This window comes from Somniosus microcephalus, chromosome 4 (genome assembly GCF_052327205.1).
Source record: "Somniosus microcephalus isolate GS21.2 chromosome 4, FLI_Smic_1.0, whole genome shotgun sequence".
NCBI classification, from domain to species: domain Eukaryota; kingdom Metazoa; phylum Chordata; class Chondrichthyes; order Squaliformes; family Somniosidae; genus Somniosus; species Somniosus microcephalus.
In genome coordinates, this window is record NC_140990.1 from 162,314,661 (window position 1) to 162,332,864 (window position 18,204).

An 18,204-nucleotide genomic window follows, 5' to 3' on the forward strand; every position below is an offset into this window, starting at 1 on the left:
CGAGCTGTGGTCAGTGTGAACACGAGCCGCGGTCAGTGTGAACACGAGCTGAGGTCAGTGTGAACACACGAGCTGAGGTCAGTGTGAACACACGAGCTGAGGTCAGTGTGAAAATGAGCTGCGGTCAGTGTGAACACACGAGCTGCGGTCAGCGTGAACACGCGAGCTGAGGTCATTGTGAACACGCGAGCTGAGGTCAGTGTGAACACGCGAGCTGAGGTCAGTGTGAACACAGGAGCTGAGGTCAGTGTGAACACGAGCTGCGGTCAGTGTGAACACACGAGCTGAGGTCAGTGTGAACACACGAGCTGAGGTCACCGTGAACACGAGCTGGGGTCAGTGTGAACACACGAGCTGAGGTCAGTGTGAACACGAGCTGCGGTCAGTTTGAACATACGAGCTGAGGTCAGAGTGAACACACGAGCTGAGGTCAGTGTGAACACACGAGCTGAGGTCAGTGTGAACACGAGGTGGGTTCAGTGTGAACACACGAGCTGAGGTCAGTGTGAACACATGAGCTGAGGTCAGTGTGAACACGAGCTCAGGTCAGTGTGAACACGAGCTGGGGTCAGTGTGAACACGAGCTGGGGTCAGTGTGAACACACGAGCTGCGGTCAGTGTGAACATACGAGCTGCGGTCAGTGTGAACACACGAGCTGAGGTCAGTGCGAACACGAGCTGGTTTCAGTGGGAACACACAAGCTGAGGTCAGTGTGAACACGAGCTGAGGTCAGCGTGAACACACGCGCTGAGGTCAGTGTGAACACACGAGCTGAGGTCAGTGTGAACACGAGCTGGGGTCAGTGTGAACACACGAGCTGATGTCAGTGTGAACACGAGCTGAGGTCAGCGTGAACACATGAGCTGCGGTCAGTGTGAACACACGAGCTGTGGTCAGTGTGAACACACGAGCAGTGGTCAGTGTGAACACACGAGCTGAGGTCAGTGTGAACACACGAGCTGTGGTCAGTGTGAACACACGAGCAGCGGTCAGTGTGAACACACGAGCTGAGGTCAGTGTGAACACGAGCTGAGGTCAGTGTGAACACACGAGCTGCGGTCAGTGTGAACACACGAGCTGAGGTCAGTGTGAACACACAAGCTGCGGTCAGTGTGAACACAAGCTGAGGTCAGTGTGAACACACGAGCTGAGGTCAGCGTGAACACGAGCTGCGGTCAGAGTGAACACGAGCTGAGGTCAGTGTGAGCACACGAGCTGAGGTCAGTGTGAACACGAGCTGCGGTCAGTGTGAACACGAGCCGCGGTCAGTGTGAACACGAGCTGAGGTCAGTGTGAACACACGAGCTGAGGTCAGTGTGAAAATGAGCTGCGGTCAGTGTGAACACACGTGCTGCGATCAGTGTGAACACACGAGCTGAGGTCAGTGTGAACACGCGCTGCGGTCAGTGTGAATATGAGTTGAGGTCGGTGTGAACACGAGCTGCGGTCAGTGTGAACACGAGCTGCGGTCAGTGTGAACACGCGAGCTGAGGTCAGTGTGAACACGCGAGCTGAGGTCAGTGTGAACACGAGCTGCGGTCAGTGTGAACACACGAGCTGAGGTCAGTGTGAACACGAGCTGGGGTCAGTGTGAACACACGAGCTGAGGTCAGTGTGAACACGAGCTGCGGTCAGTGTGAACATACGAGCTGAGGTCAGAGTGAACACACGAGCTGAGGTCAGTGTGAACACATGAGCTGAGGTCAGTGTGAACACGAGGTGGGTTCAGTGTGAACACACGAGCTGAGGTCAGTGTGAACACACGAGCTGAGGTCAGTGTGAACACGAGCTGAGGTCAGTGTGAACACGAGCTGGAGTCAGTGTGAACACGAGCTGGGGTCAGTGTGAACACACGAGCTGCGGTCAGTGTGAACATACGAGCTGAGGTCAGTGTGAACACACGAGCTGAGGTCAGTGTGAACACGAGCTGGGTACAGTGTGAACACACGAGCTGAGGTCAGTGTGAACACGAGCTGGGGTCAGTGTGAACACACGAGCTGAGGTCAGCGTGAACACACGCGCTGAGGTCAGTGTGAACACACGAGCTGAGGTCAGTGTGAACACACGAGCTGGGGTCAGTGTGAACACACGAGCTGATGTCAGTGTGAACACGAGCTGGGGTCAGTGTGAACACACGAGCTGATGTCAGTGTGAACACGAGCTGAGGTCAGCGTGAACACACGAGCTGCGGTCAGTGTGAACACACGAGCTGAGGTCAGTGTGAACACGAGCTGCGGTCAATGTGAACACACGAGCTGTGGTCAGTGTGAACACACGAGCAGCGGTCAGTGTGAACACACGAGCAGCGGTCAGTGTGAACACACGAGCTGAGGTCAGTGTGAACACGAGCTGAGGTCAGTGTGAACACACGAGCTGCGGTCAGTGTGAACACACGAGCTGAGGTCAGTGTGAACACACGAGCTGCGGTCAGTGTGAACACAAGCTGAGGTCAGTGTGAACACACGAGCTGAGGTCAGCGTGAACACGAGCTGCGGTCAGCGTGAACACGAGCTGCGGTCAGTGTGAACACGAGCTGCGGTCAACGTGAACACACAAGCTGCGGTCAGCGCGAACACACGAGTTGCGTTCAGCGTGAGCACATGAGCTGAGGTCAGGGTGAGCACACGGGCTGCGGTCAGAGTGAACACGAGCTGAGGTCAGTGTGAGCACACGAGCTGAGGTCAGTGTGAACACGAGCTGCGGTCAGTGTGAACACGAGCCGCGGTCAGTGTGAACACGAGCTGAGGTCAGTGTGAACACACGAGCTGAGGTCAGTGTGAAAATGAGCTGCGGTCAGTGTGAACACACGAGCTGCGGTCAGTGTGAACACACGAGCTGAGGTCAGTGTGAACACGCGCTGCGGTCAGTGTGAATATGAGTTGAGGTCGGTGTGAACACGAGCTGCGGTCAGTGTGAACACGAGCTGCGGTCAGTGTGAACGCGCGAGCTGAGGTCAGTGTGAACACGCGAGCTGAGGTCAGTGTGAACACGAGCTGCGGTCAGTGTGAACACACGAGCTGAGGTCAGTGTGAACACACGAGCTGAGGTCAGTGTGAACACGAGCTGGGGTCAGTGTGAACACACGAGCTGAGGTCAGTGTGAACACGAGCTGCGGTCAGTGTGAACATACGAGCTGAGGTCAGAGTGAACACACGAGCTGAGGTCAGTGTGAACACACGAGCTGAGGTCAGTGTGAACACGAGGTGGGTTCAGTGTGAACACACGAGCTGAGGTCAGTGTGAACACACGAGCTGAGGTCAGTGTGAACACGAGCTGAGGTCAGTGTGAACACGAGCTGGAGTCAGTGTGAACACGAGCTGGGGTCAGTGTGAACACACGAGCTGCGGTCAGTGTGAACATACGAGCTGAGGTCAGTGTGAACACACGAGCTGAGGTCAGTGTGAACACGAGCTGGGTTCAGTGTGAACACACGAGCTGAGGTCAGTGTGAACACGAGCTGAGGTCAGCGTGAACACACGCGCTGAGGTCAGTGTGAACACACGAGCTGAGGTCAGTGTGAACACACGAGCTGGGGTCAGTGTGAACACACGAGCTGATGTCAGTGTGAACACGAGCTGCGGTCAGTGTGAACACACGAGCTGTGGTCAGTGTGAACACACGAGCAGCGGTCAGTGTGAACACACGAGCTGAGGTCAGTGTGAACACGAGCTGAGGTCAGTGTGAACACACGAGCTGCGGTCAGTGTGAACACACGAGCTGAGGTCAGTGTGAACAGATGAGCAGCGGTCAGTGTGAACACACGAGCTGAGGTCAGTGTGAACACACGAGCTGCGGTCAGTTTGAACACGAGCTGAGGTCAGTGTGAACATGAGCTGCGGTCAGTGTGAACACGAGCTGAGGTCAGTGTGAACACACGAGCTGCGGTCAGTGTGAACACACGAGCTGCGGTCAGTGTGAACACATGAGCTGAGGTCAGTGTGAACATGATCTGCGGTCAGTGTGAACACACAAGCTGAGGTCAGTGTGAATACGAGCTGCGGTCAGTGTGAACACACGAGCGGCGGTAAGTGTGAACACGAGCTGAGGTCAGTGTGAACACGCGCCGAGGTCAGTGTGAAAACACGAGCTGCGGTCAGTGGAAACACAGGAGCTGAGGTCAGTGGGAACACGAGCTGAGGTCAGTGTGAACACATGAGCTGAGGTCAGTGTGAACACATGAGCTGAGGTCAGTGTGAACACATGAGCTGAGGTCAGTGGGAACACGAGCTGAGGTCAGTATGAACACACGAGCTGAGGTCAGTGGGAACACACGAGCTGCGGTCAGTGTGAACACACGAGCTGAGGTCAGTGTAAACACGAGCTGCGGTCAGTGTGAACACACGAGCTGAGGTCAGTATGAACACACGAGCTGAGGTCAGTGTGAACACGAGCTGAGGTCAGTGGGAACACGAGCTGCGGTCAGTGTGAACACACGAGCTGAGGTCAGTGTGAACACACGAGCTGAGGTCAGTGTGAACACACGAGCTGAGGTCAGTATGAACACACGAGCTGAGGTCAGTGTGAACACGAGCTGCGGTCAGTGTGAACACACGAGCTGAGGTCAGTGTGAACACATGAGCTGAGGTCAGTGTGAACACGAGCTGAGGTCAGTGTGAACACACGAGCTGCGGTCAGAGTGAACACACGAGCTGAGGTCAGTGTGAACACGAGCTGCGGTCAGTGTGAACACGAGCTGAGGTCAGTGTGAACACATGAGCTGAGGTCAGTGTGAACACGAGCTGAGGTCAGTGTGAACACGAGCTGAGGTCAGTGTGAACACACGAGCTGCGGTCAGTGTGAACACACGAGCTGCGGTCAGTGTGAACACACGAGCTGAGGTCAGTGTGAACATGATCTGCGGTCAGTGTGAACACACGAGCTGAGGTCAGTGTGAATACGAGCTGCGGTCAGTGTGAACACACGAGCGGCGGTAAGTGTGAACACGAGCTGAGGTCAGTGTGAACGCACGAGCTGAGGTCAGTGTGAACACGAGCCGAGGTCAGTGTGAAAACACGAGCTGTGGTCAGTGTGAACATGAGCCGAGGTCAGTGGAAACACAGGAGCTAAGGTCAGTGGGAACACGAGCTGAGGTCAGTGTGAACACATGAGCTGAGGTCAGTGTGAACACATGAGCTGAGGTCAGTTTGAACACGAGCTGAGGTCAGTGTGAACACACGAGCTGAGGTCAGTGTGAACACGAGCTGCAGTCAGTGTGAACACACGAGCTGAGGTCAGTGTGAACACACGAGCTGAGGTCAGTGTGAACACGAGCTGCGGTCAGTGTGAACACACGAGCTGAGGTCAGTGTGAACACACGAGCTGAGGTCAGTGTGAACAGGAGCTGAGGACAGTGAGAACAGGAGCTGAGGTCAGTGTGAACACACGAGCTGAGGTCAGTGTGAACACGAGCTGAGGTCAGTGTGAACACGAGCTGAGGTCAGTGTGAACACACGGGCTGAGGTCAGTGTGAACACGAGCTGAGGTCAGTGTGAACACACGAGCTGAGGTCAGTGTGAACACATGAGCTGAGGTCAGTGTGAACACGAGCTGAGGTCAGTGTGAACACACGAGCTGCGGTCAGTGTGAACACACGAGCTGAGGTCAGTGTGAACACGAGCTGCGGTCAGTGTGAACACGAGCTGAGGTCAGTGTGAACACATGAGCTGAGGTCAGTGTGAACACGAGCTGAGGTCAGTGTGAACACGAGCTGAGGTCAGTGTGAACACACGAGCTGCGGTCAGTGTGAACATACGAGCTGCGGTCAGTGTGAACACACGAGCTGAGGTCAGTGTGAACATGATCTGCGGTCAGTGTGAACACACGAGCTGAGGTCAGTGTGAATACGAGCTGCGGTCAGTGTGAACACACGAGCGGCGGTAAGTGTGAACACGAGCTGAGGTCAGTGTGAACGCACGAGCTGAGGTCAGTGTGAACACGTGCCGAGGTCAGTGTGAAAACACGAGCTGTGGTCAGTGTGAACATGAGCCGAGGTCAGTGGAAACACAGGAGCTGAGGTCAATGGGAACACGAGCTGAGGTCAGTGTGAACACATGAGCTGAGGTCAGTGTGAACACATGAGCTGAGGTCAGTTTGAACACGAGCTGAGGTCAGTGTGAACACACGAGCTGAGGTCAGTATGAACACACGAGCTGAGGTCAGTGTGAACACGAGCTGCGGTCAGTGTGAACACACGAGCTGAGGTCAGTATGAACACACGAGCTGAGGTCAGTGTGAACACGAGCTGCGGTCAGTGTGAACACACGAGCTGAGGTCAGTATGAACACACGAGCTGAGGTCAGTGTGAACACGAGCTGAGGTCAGTGTGAACACGAGCTGAGGTCAGTGTGAACACATGAGCTGAGGTCAGTGTGAACACGAGCTGAGGTCAGTGTGAACACACGAGCTGCGGTCAGTGTGAACACACGAGCTGAGGTCAGTGTGAACACGAGCTGCGGTCAGTGTGAACACGAGCTGAGGTCAGTGTGAACACATGAGCTGAGGTCAGTGTGAACACGAGCTGAGGTCAGTGTGAACACACGAGCTGCGGTCAGTGTGAACACACGAGCTGAGGTCAGTGTGAACATGATCTGCGGTCAGTGTGAACACACGAGCTGAGGTCAGTGTGAATACGAGCTGCGGTCAGTGTGAACACACGAGCGGCGGTAAGTGTGAACACGAGCTGAGGTCAGTGTGAACGCACGAGCTGAGGTCAGTGTGAACACGAGCCGAGGTCAGTGTGAAAACACGAGCTGTGGTCAGTGTGAACATGAGCCGAGGTCAGTGGAAACACAGGAGCTGAGGTCAGTGGGAACACGAGCTGAGGTCAGTGTGAACACATGAGCTGAGGTCAGTGTGAACACGAGCTGAGGTCAGTGTGAACACGAGCTGAGGTCAGTGTGAACACACGAGCTGCGGTCAGTGTGAACACACGAGCTGCGGTCAGTGTGAACACACGAGCTGAGGTCAGTGTGAACATGACCTGCGGTCAGTGTGAACACACGAGCTGCGGTCAGTGTGAACACACGAGCGGCGGTAAGTGTGAACACGAGCTGAGGTCAGTGTGAACGCACGAGCTGAGGTCAGTGTGAACATGATCTGCGGTCAGTGTGAACACACGAGCTGAGGTCAGTGTGAATACGAGCTGCGGTCAGTGTGAACACACGAGCAGCGGTAAGTGTGAACACGAGCTGAGGTCAGTGTGAACGCACGAGCTGAGGTCAGTGTGAACACGAGCCGAGGTCAGTGTGAAAACACGAGCTGTGGTCAGTGTGAACATGAGCCGAGATCAGTGGAAACACAGGAGCTGAGGTCAGTGGGAACACGAGCTGAGGTCAGTGTGAACACGAGCTGCGGTCAGTGTGAACACATGAGCTGAGGTCAGTGTGAACATGAGCTGAGGTCAGTGAGAACACGAGCTGCGGTCAGTGTGAACACGTGAGCTGAGGTCAGTGTGAACACGAGTTGCGGTCAGTGTGAACACGAGCTGAGGTCGGTGTGAATACGCGAGCTGAGGTCAGTGTGAACATGAGCTGACGTCAGTGAGAACACGAGCTGAGGTCAGTGTGAACACGAGCTGAGGTCAGTATGAACACGAGCTGAGGTCAGTGTGAACACACGAGCTGAGGTCAGTGTGAACACGAGCTGAGGTCAGTGTGAACACACGAGCTGAGGTCAGTGTGAACACGAGCTGCGGTCAGTGTGAACACGAGCCGCGGTCAGTGTGAACACGAGCCGCGGTCAGTGTGAACACGAGCCGAGGTCAGTGTGAACACACGAGCTGAGGTCAGTGTGAACATGAGCTGCGGTCAGTGTGAACACACGAGCTGCGGTCAGTGTGAACACACGAGCTGAGGTCAGTGTGAACACAAGAGCTGCGGTCAGTGTGAACACGCGCTGCGGTCAGTGTGAACACGAGTTGAGGTCGGTGTGAACACGAGCTGAGGTCAGTGTGAACACGAGCTGCGGTCAGTGTGAACACGCGAGCTGAGGTCAGTGTGAACACGCGAGCTGAGGTCAGTGTGAACACGAGCTGCGGTCAGTGTGAACACAGGAGCTGAGGTCAGTGTGAACACACGAGCTGAGGTCAGTGTGAACACACGAGCTGAGGTCAGTGTGAACACACGAGCTGAGGTCAGTGTGAACACGAGCTGGGGTCAGTGTGAACACACGAGCTGAGGTCAGTGTGAACACGAGCTGCGGTCAGTGTGAACATACGAGCTGAGATCAGTGTGAACACACGAGCTGAGCTCAGTGTGAACACGAGCTGAGGTCAGTGTGAACACGAGCTGGGGTCAGTGTGAACACACGAGCTGAGGTCAGTGTGAACACGAGCTGGCTTCAGTGTGAACACACGAGCTGAGGTCAGTGTGAACACACGAGCTGAGGTCAGTGTGAACACGAGCTGAGGTCAGTGTGAACACGAGCTGGGGTCAGTGCGAACACGAGCTGGGGTCAGTGCGAACACACGAGCTGAGGTCAGTGTGAACACAAGCTGAGGTCAGTGTGAAAACACGAGCTGTGGTCAGTGTGAACATGAGCCGAGGTCAGTGGAAACACAGGAGCTGAGGTCAGTGGGAACACGATCTGAGGTCAGTGTGAAAACATGAGCTGAGGTCAGTGTGAACACACGAGCTGAGGTCAGTATGAACACACGAGCTGAGGTCAGTGTGAACACGAGCTGCGGTCAGTGTGAACACACGAGCTGAGGTCAGTGTGAACACGAGCTGAGGTCAGTGTGAACACGAGCTGAGGTCAGTGTGAACACATGAGCTGAGGTCAGTGTGAACACGAGCTGAGGTCAGTGCGAACACATGAGCTGAGGTCAGTGTGAACACGAGCTGAGGTCAGTGTGAACACACGAGCTGCGGTCAGTGTGAACACACGAGCTGAGGTCAGTGTGAACATGATCTGCGGTCAGTGTGAACACACGAGCTGAGGTCAGTGTGAATACGAGCTGCGGTCAGTGTGAACACACGAGCGGCGGTAAGTGTGAACACGAGCTGAGGTCAGTGTGAACGCATGAGCTGAGGTCAGTGTGAACACGAGCCGAGGTCAGTGTGAAAACACGAGCTGTTGTCAGTGTGAACATGAGCCGAGGTCAGTGGAAACACAGGAGCTGAGGTCAGTGGGAACATGAGCTGAGGTCAGTGTGAACACATGAGCTGAGGTCAGTGTGAACACATGAGCTGTGGTCAGTTTGAACACGAGCTGAGGTCAGTGTGAACACACGAGCTGAGGTCAGTGTGAACACACGAGCTGAGGTCAGTGTGAACACAAGCTGCGGTCAGTGTGAACACACGAGCTGAGGTCAGTATGAACACACGAGCTGAGGTCAGTGTGAACACGAGCTGAGGTCAGTGTGAACACGAGCTGAGGTCAGTGTGAACACATGAGCTGAGGTCAGTGTGAACACATGAGCTGTGGTCAGTTTGAACACGAGCTGAGGTCAGTGTGAACACACGAGCTGAGGTCAGTGTGAACACACGAGCTGAGGTCAGTGTGAACACACGAGCTGAGGTCAGTGTGAACACAAGCTGCGGTCAGTGTGAACACACGAGCTGAGGTCAGTATGAACACACGAGCTGAGGTCAGTGTGAACACGAGCTGAGGTCAGTGTGAACACGAGCTGAGGTCAGTGTGAACACGAGCTGAGGTCAGTGTGAACACGAGCGGAGGTCAGTGTGAACACATGAGCTGAGGTCAGTGTGAACACATGAGCTGAGGTCAGTATGAACACAGGAGCTGCGGTCACTGTGAACACGAGCTGAGTTCAGTGTGAACACGAGCTGAGGTCAGTGTGAACACACGAGCCGAGATCAGTGTGAGCACACGAGCTGCGGTCAGTGTGAACACGAGTTGAGCTCAGTGTGAACACGAGCTGCGGTCAGTGTGAACACACGAGCTGAGGTCAGCGTGAACACGAGCTGCGGACAGCGTGAACACGAGCTGCGGTCAGTGTGAACACGAGCTGCGGTCAACGTGAACACACAAGCTGCGGTCAGCGCGAACACACGAGTTGCGGTCAGCGTGAGCACACGAGCTGAGGTCAGGGTGAGCACACGAGCTGCGGTCAGAGTGAACACGAGCTGAGGTCAGTGTGAGCACACGAGCTGAGGTCAGTGAGAACACGAGCTGCGGTCAGTGTGAACACGCGAGCTGAGGTCAGTGTGAACACGAGTTGCGGTCAGTGTGAACACGAGCTGAGGTCGGTGTGAATACACGAGCTGAGGTCAGTGTGAACACGAGCTGACGTCAGTGAGAACACGAGCTGAGGTCAGTGTGAACACGAGCTGAGGTCAGTATGAACACGAGCTGAGGTCAGTGTTCACACGAGCTGAGGTCAGTGTGAACACACGAGCTGAGGTCAGTGTGAACACGAGCTGAGGTCAGTGTGAACACACGAGCTGAGGTCAGTGTGAACACGAGCCGCGGTCAGTGTGAACACGAGCCGCGGTCAGTGTGAACACGAGCCGCGGTCAGTGTGAACACGAGCCGAGGTCAGTGTGAACACACGAGCTGAGGTCAGTGTGAACATGAGCTGCGGTCAGTGTGAACACACGAGCTGCGGTCAGTGTGAACACACGAGCTGAGGTCAGTGTGAACACAAGAGCTGCGGTCAGTGTGAACACGCGCTGCGGTCAGTGTGAACACGGGTTGAGGTCGGTGTGAACACGAGCTGAGGTCAGTGTGAACACGAGCTGCGGTCAGTGTGAACACGCGAGCTGAGGTCAGTGTGAACACGCGAGCTGAGGTCAGTGTGAACACGAGCTGCGGTCAGTGTGAACACAGGAGCTGAGGTCAGTGTGAACACACGAGCTGAGGTCAGTGTGAACACACGAGCTGAGGTCAGTGTGAACACACGAGCTGAGGTCAGTGTGAACACGAGCTGGGGTCAGTGTGAACACACGAGCTGAGGTCAGTGTGAACACGAGCTGCGGTCAGTGTGAACATACGAGCTGAGATCAGTGTGAACACACGAGCTGAGGTCAGTGTGAACACGAGCTGAGGTCAGTGTGAACACGAGCTGGGGTCAGTGTGAACACACGAGCTGAGGTCAGTGTGAACACGAGCTGGGTTCAGTGTGAACACACGAGCTGAGGTCAGTGTGAACACACGAGCTGAGGTCAGTGTGAACACGAGCTGAGGTCAGAGTGAACACACGAGCTGAGATCAGTGTGAACACAAGCTGAGGTCAGTGTGAACACACGAGCTGAGGTCAGTGTGAACACGAGCTGGGGTCAGTGTGAACACACTAGCTGAGGTCAGTGTGAACACGAGCTGAGGTCAGCGTGAACACACGAGCTGAGGTCAGCGTGAACACACAAGCTGCGGTCCGTGTGAACACGAGCTGAGGTTAGTGTGAACACGAGCTGGGGTCAGTGTGAACACGAGCTGTGGTCAGTGTGAACACACGAGCTGGGGTCAGTGTGAACACACTAGCTGAGGTCAGTGTGAACACGAGCTGGGGTCAGTGTGAACACACGAGCTGAGGTCAGTGTGAACACACGAGCTGCGGTCCGTGTGAACACAGGAGCTGTGGTCAATGTGTGAGTAGAAGCTCTGGTCAGTACATTTGGTTACAGAAAGTACCATCTTTTATTCATCATCCCTTGCGAAGAAACTGGAATATCTTCCTATCAGCAAGGTAAAACAGAACATTACTCAAGCAGGCAGCTCCTTGACTCGATGGTGAAAATAAATAATTTTGCAATGACTGCAGGGCACAATGGAGCTTTCAATTATAAAAGATATAATTTAAATTATAATATTTGCCTGATGCTGACATGCATATGAGGTGTTGAACTATACCGTACTGATGAAAAGGTATTAAAATGAATCATCATTTCAGGAAAAGTAAAGGCCGAATATTAAAAGGAAATGGCAAAGACTATGATAAACTTCAATAAAATTAGAATTCTTCAGAATAAAGAGCAGAGGCTTCTGAGCATAATGTGGTTCATTGTGGCTCCAATGATGAGATTGTTATATAAAGGATTCATTCGCTGAACACTAACAGCTTCTGATTTGCCTGCAGTTAATAGCCTTCAGAAACCAAGATTGGTTGAAGAAGTGATTGTCAGTTTGATTTATATGGAGCGGTACTGAGCCATACTGACCAGAACCTCCCCGGTATGGACTGACCCACCTACACACAGTCGGGTGTCACAATTTGCTTCAGTGTCCATTGCAAGGATGGGGTAGGGGTTGGGGGACATACGTCAGGATTCTGTTTCCACTGGCAGGAGGGTCGGTAACCAGAGGACACAGATTTAAGATCATTGGCAAAAAACCCAGGGGTGAAATGAGGAGAATTTTTGTTTGAAGTTGATGTTGTTGAAATGCACTGCCTGAAAGGATGGTGGAAGCAGATTGAATAATAACTTTAAAAAAGGGAATTGGATAAATATTTGAAGGGGAAATATTTGCAGGGCTATGAGGAACAAGCAGGGGAGTGGGGCTAATTGAAGAGCTCTTTCAAAGAGCAGGCACAGGCATCATGGGCCGAATAGCCTCCCTCTGCGCTGTATCATTCTAGGATTCCCACTGCCATTCCTTATCCAATGTCCTAGGCTGGAAGATGGATGTAACTTTAGGAAAGGCTTGGGATCAGTGTCATACAGTATATGCAATTTCACTCCACATTTTCCTGTTCGATGGTTCCAACTTTTATGGTCAGTGACATCATCGCGCGCACAATTCTGTCAATGAACCCAGTAAAAGAATGTCAGCAACAAGACCTCACGTCATCGAATATCTCAGATAGTTTTACAAGGGTGAGGCGGGGGTGGGTGAGGGGGAACAGTTGAACACTGAGCAGCAGGAGATGGAGTCTCCAGAAGGGAGATCGAAGAAACAGTAAGCGTCTTTTTTTTTTTAGGAGGCTTAGAAGGCAGAGAGAGGCAGAGAGTATTTTTGGCAGAGAATTTAATAGGTTAGGGGGTTGAACAGCAAACAATGGCCCAGAAATTCGGGTCCCAACGCGTGAGTACGGACGGAGTACTCACGCGTGGACCCGATGGAAGTGCCGGTTTCTTGCATGCACTACGCATGCACGGGAAACCGGCATTTCCGATCCTCTGAACCAAGGGGTTCAGAGGTCGAACGCATGCACGCAGGAGTCTGCGCGTGCGCGTTGAACTTCCTCTTTTTTTACAGGTTTGCCTGTGCGTGAAGGCCTCTACATTTTACACATTAAAAAACCAGACGTAAGGACTTCATTTTAAAAGGTAAGTGGTCAATTAATTAAAATTAGAACATTTTTTCCACAGGTTTATTATTTTTAAATACCTTACAGTAAGGTAAGTGTATTTTTAGCCCCGATTTTTTATAAAATTATTTTTTTCAAAAATTTAAATTATTGTTTAAAATAGTTATTTAATGTTATTTATAGTTGATTTAAATAGTGTGATTTTTTTTCAAATTTATTTTAAGGCTAAGTACTGTTTTGGGCGCCCAGAGTTTTCATGAGTTTGACAGTTCTTTCTGTCAAACTCATGAATGGACTTTTCCCTCCTCCGATTGGTTGCCCAGTGCTCACGTGATCCCAGCTGACGCATCGCACTAACTACGCCGCTGGGTCACGCAAGCACAGCACACCGGGAGCTGGAACGGGCCACAGACAGGAAATGCACGCAGGCCCAGGCCTCAACTGCCGGCGCGCTAGGTAAGTGTAGGTCGGGGGCTTGCACCCGCGGGAAGCCCCCGACACGAATTTCTGGGCCGATATCTCTTTAAACTGGAGAGCAGCAGCAACAAAGAGAAAAAATTTCAAATCATTCAGACAGGCGCACTTGGGATATGCGCACACAGATAGAGAGTGGAGGTGAGGGTTATTTTGTGAGGTTGTGGTATGACAGCCTGTCATCTTTGTGCCAGCAAAGAGAGAAAGAGCAGTAAACCCTGCTACAATGGTGTGTCTGTCGCCCTGAGCACTCTATGGGCTATGAACCAAGACTTTAAATTAGTTCTGGACTTCTAAAGTGGAGGAGTAAATGTTAAAGACCAACTCCCCCTTTGTGACCATCCACTGCTTTCACTCCCCTCCCCTCCCCTCCCGTATAAATAGGGACCTTTCAATCTTTGGGAGACTCTGGACTTCAAGTGAGGTCTTTGTTATTCTGCTCTATTCAGCTGCAGCCAGATCTGTGCCTGAGCATTGTTTAAAGAGTCACCCTTCAACGTTGCTGGAGTAATGAGGGCCGCTTACATTTCACCATCACCATGTAGACATCAATGGTACAGATCGGAGGTTGCGAAAGGCGCTCTCCTTTTTCCAAAATGTCCGGTATTTCACGTGCTGGAATCCCATCGTATGGCTTCCCGCCAAAAGTCATCAACTCCCAAATAGTGACACCTGTAGGAAATAAACAAAAATAAAATTCATTCATCCACTCACCGCATTCTTGAACCACAGACCAGAGTCAGAAGCGTCAAAAGAAATCTGAGCATTGGAAAGACGTGCTGTGCCTCACCGGACACACTGCAAAATCCTGCTGCAAACATGCAGTGTTCACAGTCAAGAACCTACCATAGCTCCACACGTCACTTTGATGGGTGAACTTCCGGTAGTGAATACATTCCAAAGCCATCCACTTAATCGGCATCTGCAAGGATATGGTGAAGAGTATTAGTGGAATACTCACAACTGTTCTTATGCAAGTAACAGGCAGACAATTATGTGGTGCTAAAACTCATGACAACATTTATCCCATCTCTATTCAAAAGTTACTGCATCTATTTTTTTTCTCCTAATTTTCTCCCTTCCATTCCCTTCCTGACTCTCCTTGTGATATGAGTACAGGTGGCCTTCTGCTACCTTGGTCCAAATGGCCAGTTTTCATGGGTGAGTGGCAGCTGGCTCTTCACCCATGGAGCTATCACAGCTGACTCCAATCCTGTCCTTACTGGACATCCAGCCATACAACCGCACTTTCTGGCATGGTGCGGGGTCATGGTCATGGTGCGGGGTCATGATGCATGGTCATGGTGCAGGGTCATAGTGCATGGTCATGGTGTGGGGTCATAGTGCATGGTCATGGTGCAGGGTCATGGTGCGGGGTCATAGTACATGGTCATGGTGCGAGGTCATGGTGCGGGGTCACTGCAATAGGGATCTAGAGCAGGAACCCAGCCTGATTTTTCCCTTCCCTCAGGAAGCTAACTGTAGCTCCCATACTGAGATCACATTTAAGGTGACTGGCAAAAGAACCAGAGGAGACATGAGGAAAAACTTTTTATGCAACGAGTGGTTAGGATTTGGAATGCATGGCCTGATAGGGTGGTGGATACAGATTCAATATTCAATAAATAGTTGAATAAGGAAAAATTGCATGGATATGGAGAAAGAGCGGGGGATACATAGATACATAGAAGATAGGAGCAGGAGTAGGCCATTCGGCCCCTTGAGCCTGTTCCACCATTTAATGAGATCATGGCTGATCATCCAAATTCAGTACCCTGTCCCTGCCTTCTCCCCATATCCCTTGATCCCTTTAGCCTCTAGAAATATATCTGACTCCTTCTTGAATATATTTAATGAATTGGCCTCAACTGCCTTCTGTAGTAGAGAATTCCACAGGTTCACCACTCTCTGGGTGAAGAAATTCCTCCTCATCTCAGTCCTAAATGGATTACCCCTTATCCTTAGACTGTGACCCCTGGTTCTGGACTCCCCCGCCATCGGGAACATCCTTCCTGCATCTAGTCTGTCTAATCCTGTTAGAATTGAGTAAGTTTCAATGAGATCCCCTCTCATTCTTCTAAACTCCAGCGAATATAAGCCTAATCGACCCAATCTCTCCTCATACGTCATTCCTGCCATCCCAGGCATCAGTCTGGTGAATCTTCACTGCACTCTCTCCATGGCAAGAACATCCTTCCTCAGATAAGGTGACCAAAACTGCACACAATACTCAAGGTGTGGTCTCACCAAGGCCCTGTACAACTGCAGCAAGACATCCTTGCTCCTGTACTCGAATCCTCTCACTATGAAGGCCAGCATACCATTTGCCTTCTTAACCGCCTGCTGCACCTGGGGGACTGGGGGAGTAGGACTAACTGAACTGCTCTTCGAAAGAGCCGGCGCAGACTCAATGGGATGAATAGCCTCCTTCGGTGCTGTACTATTTTACAATTCTATGATCGGCTAACTCGGTGCAGGTATTCCCATTCTGTATGGTGACTCGCTGATTAGACGCAGTGAGCTGTCGGGGTGGGGGCAGGGGCTCTCCCAACATCCCCATTTAATATTTTCCGGGCCGTTCACTACAGCAGGGACCTCAATGCAAGAAAGGGACAGCTTCTTATTTCGATGATTTGTTTCGTAAATGAAGCCAGGAAGAAGCAGAAGATGCATTTCAGTTTTCCCATGATTTCCTGAATATCTAGCAATGTCCTGTTTAACACGTTTGGATCCCACCGGCGAGCCCGAAGAATGTCTGACGATGTGTCCAAGATTAAACCCTGTTCCCCACTGTAGGAATATTCCCGTAGTCCAACTCCTGGACCTTCTGTGGACCAGCGTGCTGCCGCCAGAGATTCCAGATCTGCCGTGAATTTGGGGCGTTCGAGCTGACTCTGTTCCAGCAGTGCCCAGGAGTCAGGTTTTTAACTCTTGAACTCAGGGCAGGTGTACCTTGGAAAATGGGTTTGAAATCGATGGTGCCAAGCATTAAGTACAGTTGGCAACTGTGCTAGCACTGCCTCTCCATCAATTGGGATGGCATCACTTTCAATTAGGCATCATGAATATGCTAGAGTGGTTACAAAGCAGGCATCTAATGGAGAATTGGGGATGAATTCAGAAACCATGATAGAAAACAAGTGGCTTACAACCATAGTGTCAGCCGTGGCTCAGTGGGTCACATGCTCACCTTGGAGTCAGACGGTTGTGGGTTCATAGTCACACTCCAGAGACTTGATCACAAAATCTGGGCTGACACTCCCAGTGCAGCACTAAGGGAGAGCTTCACTGTCGGAGGTGCCGTCTTTTGGATGAGATGTTGAACCGAGGCCCCATCTACTCTCTCAAGTGGACATAAAAGATCCCATGGCACTATTTTGAAGAAGAATAGGGGAGTTCTTCCTGACCAATATTTATCTCGTAACTAAGATCACTAAAAAACAGATGATCTGGTCGTTATCTATTTGCTGTTGTGGGATCTTGCTGTGCACAAATTGGCTAACACGGTTAGATAACCATGAAGGCTGCTGCTGGCTCACTAATGTCCTTTGGTGAAGGCAGCCTGCCACTCCTACCTCATCTGGCCTAGATAGGACTCCAGTCTCACACTACATGGTTGACTCTCAGGGCAACTAGGGATGGGCAACCCATGCGACCTTGCAAGGGTTGCCCACACTCAAAAAATAAATTTAAAAATGATGTTGGGAGACAGGCATCCAGTGTAGGTCATTGAGGCCACAGGTGATGGACGTGAGGGACTTAGTGAGAGGCAGGTTATGAGCAGCTGGGTTGGGAGTTTACGGAAAGTGGGGGATGGGAGTCCAGCCAGGAGGGGGCTGGAATAATTAAGCCTACAGGTGTCAAAAGTGTGGGTAAGGCTTTCAGCTGCGGAGTGGCTGAGGTAGAACAGAGGTGGCAGCTTGGGCTCAGTCAGTACTGCCACAGCAGGGCATGCAATCCAGGCTGACAATCCAATGCTGTACTGAAGGAGTGCTGTGCCTTACTCTGGATGAGGAGTCAAGCTGAAGTCCTGTCTAATGGTTCGGATGGATGTTAATTTGAAAAAAGGAAAGCAGGGAGCTCTCCTGGCATCCTATCCAGCAATTCAAAACTGAGGGTGATAGATTTTTGTTAGGTAAGGGTATTAAGAGATATGGAACCAAGGCGGGTAAACAGAGTTAAGATACAGATCAGCCATGATCTAATTGAATGGTGGAGCAGGCTCGAGAGGTGGAATGACCAACTCCTGGTCCTATTTCTTATGTTCTTATAAATTCAGTGCCAGCCATGTACCACAGACAGCACTTACTCAGTTCCTATGTCCCATCCCTTTTCAACCAGCACCACACAAAACAGATTAATTGCTGTCTGTGGGACTTGGCTAGCACTGAATTTGTAACAGCATAAAAACATAAGGAATCGGAGCAGGAGTCGGCCATACGGCCCATCGAGCCTGCTTCGCCATTCAATAAGATCATGGCTGAACTTCTACATCAACAACAGCATTTTGAGATGTTTTGAT

At 51.8% G+C, this 18,204-nt stretch overlaps 1 protein-coding gene across 2 annotated transcripts in view; it reads right to left on the minus strand.

Annotated features, from left to right (window-relative positions):
- Positions 1–18,204, minus strand: part of erbb4b (erb-b2 receptor tyrosine kinase 4b) — a 1,694,493-nt gene that overhangs the window by 201,088 nt on the left and 1,475,201 nt on the right. For both annotated transcript variants that reach the window (XM_085985415.1, XM_085985416.1), the window contains exons 22-23: positions 14,529–14,604; positions 14,208–14,354 (exon numbers count right to left, since the gene is read on the minus strand). In XM_085985415.1, the coding sequence (XP_085841541.1) occupies positions 14,208–14,354; positions 14,529–14,604 (223 nt within the window). The remainder of the gene's footprint in view (positions 1–14,207; positions 14,355–14,528; positions 14,605–18,204) is intronic.